General features: G+C 35.8%; 1 protein-coding gene across 1 annotated transcript; it reads right to left on the minus strand.

The window, feature by feature from the left end:
* Positions 1-411: 411 nt before the first annotated feature.
* cyp17a1 (cytochrome P450, family 17, subfamily A, polypeptide 1) lies at positions 412-8,178 on the minus strand. Its single transcript, XM_077582704.1, has 8 exons — positions 7,739-8,178; positions 7,510-7,648; positions 6,463-6,698; positions 5,056-5,142; positions 3,732-3,950; positions 3,454-3,623; positions 2,287-2,390; positions 412-965 (listed from the first exon to the last, which is right to left on the minus strand). The coding sequence occupies exons 1-8, from the start codon at positions 8,054-8,056 to the stop codon at positions 712-714; spliced, it is 1,527 nt and encodes a 508-aa protein (XP_077438830.1). The 5' UTR covers positions 8,057-8,178; the 3' UTR covers positions 412-711.
* Positions 8,179-8,715: the final 537 nt, after the last annotated feature.

Raw genomic sequence — 8,715 nt, forward strand, 5'->3', positions numbered from 1 at the left:
AAAAAAAAACACAACTATGGGTCAAAAATTGACCGATCCTTTACTTAGGTAAAAAAAAAAAGGGTCATTTTGTATAAAACAACACCGAAAGTTGGGTCAAATTGACCCGTAAAGCGGATCGGTCCATTTTTAATCCATAATTGGGTTACTTTTGACCCAACTTTTTTTAGAGCGTGCTACACCAATTTAAAACATTTGACCCTATTTAAATTAGTTGTATCTCTTTATTGTCATAAGTTTTAAAATGTTACTTGCAGTCTGTGCGATCCTGTTGACAGCATCGTGAAGTAAATAATACATTTGATCATGTTTTTTTTCTTGTTGCTATAAATAATTTGTTTTCAATTATGTCTAACGAGCGTAAAAAGTTTCCATACTTCCAATCACACAAAAAATAAGTCAACTCAAAACTTTATTTATTAATTTTTATTTTAATCCATTGCCTGTATGTATTAATTGAACGGGAAGGTTACAATTCAAGGAGAGAATTTAATTCAAAAATTCGGAACGTATGAAAAATGACAAGGAGCTTTTGTGTTTATATTTATGGCATCAAACTATGGAATCGTTTGAATGTGGGGTTGAAACCATGTCCAAGATGTATAAAGAGGTAATTTGGAATATACTGCATACAGCAGGGATGGGGTCAACTGGCTGCGACCTTGAAATCAATTTCAAATTGTTCAACTGCCTGGTTCTCGCGTCCCCTTTTCAACTTGATCTGGGCGTGACGGTCACTTTGTACTTGGCTGGCTGAAGGACCACACCAAACTTGCCCTCCAACAAGGGAGGAGGTTGACCTGGCGGGGTCGAGAAGGTGAAGCGCTGAAGAATCCAGGACAGGAAGATGAAAAGTTCCATCTTGGCTAAGGCCTCGCCAAGACACACCCTGACCCCTGCACCAAACGGCATGTAGCTGGATGATGGGTTCGTCACACCTGTGCCGTCGCTATTCAGAAATCGACCTGGAGTGGTGGGAAAAGATGAAATGACAGGTCAATGTGGAATTTTGGAAGATTCAGACACACACGAGTGTTAATGTGTTGTTTCAGTATTATCTCCCATCAAGTGCAAAGTTCATATCGCTGCTGTCGGGCCGGAACGTCCGAGGTCGTCATTTGGTTAAGCTTAAAATATACACAAGTCTTACAGAGCATTTACATTAGTTAGTTAATTTAATTAACGTCAAACGTATCAGTATATTTTTTCCCCATTAAAAACCCTGACGTATATGATCTGACAGATGCATTGCACGGTGCATCCATTAGAGGGCAGTATCACCCAACTGATGGCTTTTCCAGTGGGAAACGTTTTGATTTTTGGAAATACTAATATGTTTGACATGTCTGTTTATTATAATATTTTTGACAGTAATAAAACACCGCGAGCCAGCAAATGAGCTAGCTAGCTAGCAAGCTGCTAGTGCCCCCTAGCGAGCTAGCTGGCTCACGTGCCTTTCGTGTGGCTCTACACGAGACACTGCTGCCCAAATAATACAGTGGTAATGGTAAATGCACTTATATATCGATTCAGGGATTAAAAATAATAATAATTTATAGCCTTGTTTCCTAACAAACTGCACGCAGTGGTAGAAATGTGCCAAGTTAATGCGGCAGTGATATGAAATGACGTCACAACGGAGCGTCCCATTGACGTTGCCTCACGGTCATAAAACGGGGCCAGCCGAAATATATTTAAAGTTAATTTTAAAACTTTATGTGTGGAATTGAGAAAGATGAAAACGAAGGACGGGTTCGTTTTAATTAGTTAATTAGTTTTGTAAACACGAAGGGCCAATTTAGTTATTATCTTAAAAAAACAAAAACACTGTTTTCATTTCATTTCTCTCATACATTTTATTTTGATATGATAGCATGATGCCCAAGTATTGTTTTGAAGCTGTCAATTTGAACTGTCTAAATGTATATTGTATTCTGTGCATTGTCTCTTCATATTTTGTATTGTTTTCAACTTTTACCCTTATCAAATAAAAGTCACACACTGCCAGTCTGTCTCTGTAAACAGAAAAAGTGCAAACCAACACCCAAAAGTGTGAGTTGACTGAAGCGGAAATTTAATGAGATAATTTTTGACAGGATGTTCGGATCCAACCTCTGTGTGTTGATACTGTATGTCCTTAACTTGTTGAAATCCCTCCAAATATTTTGCCTTCGCATGTTTGTTGTGACGTCTCACTCTTTTATCTTGTATTCATTGGATCACTCTTGCAATTCGCTTTATTACATTCAGCGTATATTATATTATTCCTGTAATTAAGGTTCTCACCTGGGTCAAAGAGCTCAGGGTGTTTCCATTCTTTCTCATCATAGTGCAATGACCAGAGGTTGACGATGACTCTGGTTCCTTTTCGCACTTGGAAATTTCCAAGGCTAGAGAAAAAAACATAGTTACACAATAACAAAAAAAAATCTCTTTCTTCTACCGTAATATTTCCTGTCAGATAAAAGGACATCTATTGCCCTTTTCTGTTTGGCCATACGAAACTTTGTCTTCCAGTTTTATTTTTTACATTTATATTTATCTTTTCCCGACATTTCTTTATCTATTGGCAAAACTTTGCCTTTCAGCATGTAGAGGGTGTGACTGGTGAAGACAACTTTATTAGTTTATTTATTTAACTCATTCACTGCCATTGACGGTTATAGACGTCAAAAATGCATTTAAACTATTTCTATTAGTTTCACTTTTTTTCCCACTTTTGTTAACAAGAGTATGAAAACCTAGATTTTTTTATTTATTTTTTTTTAGAAATACAGCTATAAAATGTGTGATTAATTAAAAACTTGAATCGCCTGACGCGACTTAAAGATTATGAAAATTTTGGGGCGTCAGGCGATTAAAATTTTTAATCGTAATTAATCGCATGACTTCACGAGTTAACTCACAATTAATCACAAATTTGATATCTGTTCTAAATGTACAATAAAGAAAATATAGGTTTTCATAATCTTGTTAACAAGAGTAGAAAAAATGTTAAGCTAAAAGAAATTGTTCAAATGAATTTTTGACGTCTATAGCCGTCAATGGCAGTGAACGAGTTAATCGTTATTTATCCAGGTAAGGCTATTGAGACACTAGAGCCAACCAAAACAAATGCAACAACAAAACTGTACAGTGTGATAGTTTCATAATGCGTTACATAGCGTAATGTGAATAAATAATTCTAAACAGGCTACAAACCGGTGCAAAGATCTTTTATAGTATCCACTATCACCAACTTTTTAAACAATAAAATTATGATGAATGCAGTGGGTTTTATTTGCGACAGCATGTTCCAGTCGTTTGGGGCAGAAAATTAAAAAAAGAAGGAGTGCGTATGCACATACACATTCTCACCCACATAGAAAAAAAGAAAAAAGAAAGAGAGCCATGATGACATGTCAAATCGGTAAAATTACCGAAGGAAAAAAAAAAAAGGAGTGCGGACTGTACCTTGTGTCCTGTAGGGCCACGTGAGGGATGAGAAGAGGGGAAACTGGGCGGATGCGCAACACCTCCCTGATGGTGGCCTCCAGGTAAGGCAGGCTGCCTCTGTCACTCAGGAGAGGCGTCCGTTCTCTCCCTAACTTGCTGTCCATCTCCTCCTGGATACGTTTCTGCACCTGCACACACATACAGTGCTTATCGTCATGGAAACCATGCGGCTTGACCCGACGCATCCACTAGGGGGCGTATATCCATTTCTCTCGGCGCTGCTGCTGCTGCATTACCTCCGGGTGGTAGATCAGGTAGATGATGGCCCATCTGAGGACAGTGATGGTGGTTTCCACTCCGGCTCCAAAGATGTCCCCCACAGTCATAAGGATGTGGTCATCACTAAGGCCCAAAGCCTCAGAACTCATCCCTGCCGTGTTGTTGTTCTCGGCGCTGTGCTTTGCTCGGAGTAGAGCGTCGATCAGATCTCGCTGCAAATTGTCACAATATTGTGCCTGGGCGGGGGGAAAAAGTATTTGTTTTTTTGCATATTTATCACTCATTAAGGTTTCATTTTATCAAACCAATTTTAATATCACACTGAGATAACCCAAGGATATATGAAATGCAGTTTCAAAATGATGACTTTATTTACCAAGGAGGGGGAAAAGTAAAAGTGGGATTTGTAATACCCAGTTCTTTAGAATAATTAATTGTACATTAGGGTTGGACGGTATGGCTGAAAAGTACATCATATTCAAATTAAAAACCTGGAGTGAAATAAAAGCTGAATTTAAATAATTTTATTAATAATTTACTTTTAAAAACAGTAACAAAATATTATTTTTATTTATTTTTCAAATTTTTTTAACACGTGATTAATGGCCATCCCTTATTTGGAAAACCTGTACTAGGCAAATTCCAGTCACGTCCACATCAGAATTTAGCAGTAATAATGTAATAACAATGCATATATTTGGGCTCAAATTGTATTTGATAATTTTAAAAATATGCACAATTTCACAAGTTATTTCATGTTGAAGATTAGATAACTCTTAATATGATAAGAAAAATGCACTGCGCTGTCACCAACCTCTTACAGATGCAATTATGCCATCTAGTGGCAGAAAAATGACCCCAATACAAATCAATATCACACTCGTTTTTTTTACACTACATACATCTTTTTAATTTCAACTCAATTTTATGATTTATTACTAAATTACTGCATCTCAGACTAAAAGATGTAGCCATATTTCTATTAGTAAAAAAAAAAAAAGAAACTTAGAAATATATTTTATTGTACATTTTATTGTACATTTAGAGCAGATGCAAAATGTGCGATTAATCGTGAGTTAACAATCGAAGTCATGCAATTAATTGTGATTAAAAAAATGAATCGCCTGACACCCTAAAAAATACGTCATAAGTAAAGTCACTGAGTTACTTTTTCAAGGTACTGTAACTGTGGCAACGTTAGACCTTAAGTGATTTAACACGAACCGCTGTTAAATGTTATTAAAAGGTGCTTATCAATACTAAACTGCATAAACATCTTAGATGAAAGCCATAATTGCTTACTCTATAGTACAGATATGGCTGATAAGACATCTATGGTACCTTGTGTTCTTCATATTTCTTAAGTAGAAGTTTGTCACGGGTTGAAACACATTGTTTCAGGAGACGCAGGTCTGCATTGGGAAAAACCTGCAAAGTCAAATAATTGTTATCAATACATGTTATCCATCTCTTTATTTTCATTCCACATTTTAATAACATACAATTGTTTAAACTTTCAAATGATATGGCATGTTATTTATTTAGTCATTTACTTGCTATGTTTATCCTCATCAGGGTCAAGAGAGAGCTGGCGCCTATCTCAGCTGAGTTTGGGCAAGAGGTGCACCCTGGACTGGTTGACAGTCATGTAGCTAGAATTACATTCACAACATTTTTATCTTTTGTAACGTGTTTTTAAATGTGTGGGATGTTTGTAATGTTTGAATGTTGAGCTTTCAACCTTATTTTACAGCCGTGACAAAAGAAACATTTCTGTTTTTTGTTTTTTTTTAAACCTGGAACAGACAATAAAACTATCTATCTATCTATCTATCTAGTTAGGTAGCTAGCTAGCAGCTATCTATCTAGTTAGCTAGCTAGCAGCTATCTATCTATCTATCTATCTATCTATCTATCTATCTATCTATCTATCTATCTATCTATCTATCTATCTATCTATCTATCTATCTATCTATCTATCTATCTAGTTAGCTAGCTAGCAGCTATCTATCTATCTATCTATCTATCTATCTATCTATCTATCTATCTATCTATCTATCTATCTATCTATCTATCTATCTATCTATCTATCTATCTATCTATCTATCTATCTAAATAGCTATCTAACAAGGGGCAATTGAATTACTGAAGCATTGAACAGTTGTACATGTGCATTGAAATGTTTAGCGAAGGTCAAACTTGCATTCACTTCGAAAGGCTGTTGTAGTGCATTTTAGGTCCATCCTGCAATTTCACAACCAAGCCGATTACACCTAACTTTTTGTTAGACATACAAGTTTAAAAATATTATTGAATTGTCAAGGAGCTCATGTGCTTTTGTAAATAGCTTTTTAAAATTTGTTTGCTATAATAAATATATGTCCGCTGTGTTCTTTAGCTTAGTATATATATACATAAACATGTAAACTGTTTTTTGTAAAATAAAAAACAAGACAAAGATAAATATTTTCAAACGTGTTGATGTCACCTATAACCTGTCTCGATTAACTGACCCAAAAATATATTTTCAAGAGGGGAAGTAAAAATAAACAATTGCGATAACGTGACAAGTGTTCTAGAACAGTCTGTGGGTCATTTGATAATGGTCAGTACAGATATATTTTTTCAATATGCCCTAATTTGGATTGTATGGCACCGTCAGTGTATTTGCGCAAAACCTTCAGGCCATTGTTAGAATATTTCAACCCATGTACACCACATACTGTATGACTCATTATGTTTGCTGACCTTTAACCACGGAAAAATGTCCACCAGGCTGTCTTTGGCAACAGTGTCTACAATCCCCTGGCTGTAAAGAAGTATGGCCTCGAACTCAGGATCTCCAATCGGGTATGTGGAGTTGAAACACAGCGAACAGATGACGTTGGTGACAACACGCGTCAGATCAGGAGAAACGTCCACAGAAGTCTCAGTGGCGGCTTTTTCTGACATGATGGAGCAAAGAGACTGGGCCTGTGTGCAGACTGAAGAGCATTAGATTAGAGCCATTGTGTTCTGAGTTAACCAGAAAATCTGGTGGAATTTGATGTCAGCATATTACAGTGCATAAGAAGAAAAAATAATAATCACCATTATTTTGGCAATAACTGAAATCATGATTGTTCAAATGATTATTTGTTTTTTGGTAGAAAACAAGAAAAAGCATTTAAAAATATTAAGAGCAATTAAAAAAATAGAAACACTATAATTATGCAAGTTCCTTTTGGACCATATATTTATAAAATAACAAAAAAATAAATAAAATAGAAACACTATAATTATGTAAGTTCCTTTTGAACCAAAAAGATTTTTTAATAATATATATTTATTTATTTATGTTGGCAAAAACTTGAAGTTGGAGTACAGCATGTGCACTTATTTTTTGGTACAAAACCAGAAAATGTTTAAATGTAAAAAAACAAAACAAATAATAAATATCAAGACGAATACAATTCTTTGAAACACTATAATTATGCAACCAAATGTATTAAATTAGTTATTTTTAAACTTAAAAAAGGTACAAACGTATAAATTTATACAACTCAAAAATTTGCATTAACAATCTTTTATTTTTATTTTTACGATTATGCTGATTTTGGAATTGTGGAGTGTAATCATTGAAATAGTAATTGAATTTAAATTAATTGCCAGGTCTCAATATTTTGTCCCCTTGGTAGATGTAGTACAATTAGTCTGGACATATTTTTTTTTTAACTGCAGATGAAATGTTTAAGTGCTGTTGGAAAAAAAAAAAAGAAGCTAAGATTGACATAAGAGTATAAAACCACTACTCACTGATCTTCTCAATGGTGGTGGACCCTTGTCCAAACATGTGTAGAGCTCCATGGACAAGTTTCCTGTGGAACTTCCACGTAGCGCTGTAGTCTCCAAAGGCGATGTCTTTCCCGTCTCTGGTCAACACATCTGTGGTTACCTTCATCCCACGGAGAGGAACAGCAGATCATGAATGTGTGCAAGGAAGGATTTTACTTTTTGAAATGAAGTTAAAACAAGGTCAACCCACTGTTCTCGGTCTCCCCGCAAATATCTTGCCCTTCTTCAGCAGCACTTCTTTGGCGTGCGAGTACTGGTTGACGATGACGACTTTATGCGAGCCCATCATCAGTGAATACGTCTGGCCGTATTTCTCTTGGAGTTTCTTGAAAAGCACGTGAGGCGGATGCGCACTTCGTAGACTCAGCAGACTGCCGATGAAAGGCAACGACGGGAGGCGCGGGAGTTCCTGGAGGCCGCGCGTGGACTTCCTTAATCTGAACTTCAACGCTAAAATGACCAGGACGATGACAAAACACGCGCACAGACGCAGATCATCCCATTCCATTTTGGAGTCTCCGCAGAAGCGGCGTTGAACACCTTTTTAAGCAACTCCTTCAATGTCACATCCTTGAGAGTGTGCCAATGTAAATACAATAAAACCAGCACTGAAAACATGGAGCAGTATTGTAATGATAATAATGTAATGTAATTTTTTTTACGTGCATTTTTTCAAGGAGTTGGTGACATTGAGCAACCGATGAAATATGTTTTTAAAAAAAGTAAACACTATAGAAAATGCTTGATTTTTAACATTGTGGTCATTTTTTTTATTATTATTTTTTTTTTACATATTTCAAAACTACTACATGTATTACAAAAACATTTACCCAAAGAAAAATGAACTTCCTATGAAGTACAGATAGAACCATTCGTCATCACTGCCGCTATCATCATCCCCACTTGAGTCAGATGGTATATAGTCGACTGTCCTTTAGGTTTTGCTAGCATGTTCTGCAGCTGCCCACTACAAAACACAAGGATCTAAAATCCATTAAATATTCCTAAAATAATTTTTTTGTGTGATTTAAGGGGGAAAAAAACCTGCAGATGAAGTATTTTCAAAAGCAACAAAGTTACAATACAGCTAATGATGTTCAAAGTTCAATTTAGTGGACTCATAATCAATCGCCATTTTCTCAAATTATAAAATCAATACTTGGATAT

Source organism: Vanacampus margaritifer, chromosome 12, assembly GCF_051991255.1.
Source record: "Vanacampus margaritifer isolate UIUO_Vmar chromosome 12, RoL_Vmar_1.0, whole genome shotgun sequence".
NCBI lineage: Eukaryota > Metazoa > Chordata > Actinopteri > Syngnathiformes > Syngnathidae > Vanacampus > Vanacampus margaritifer.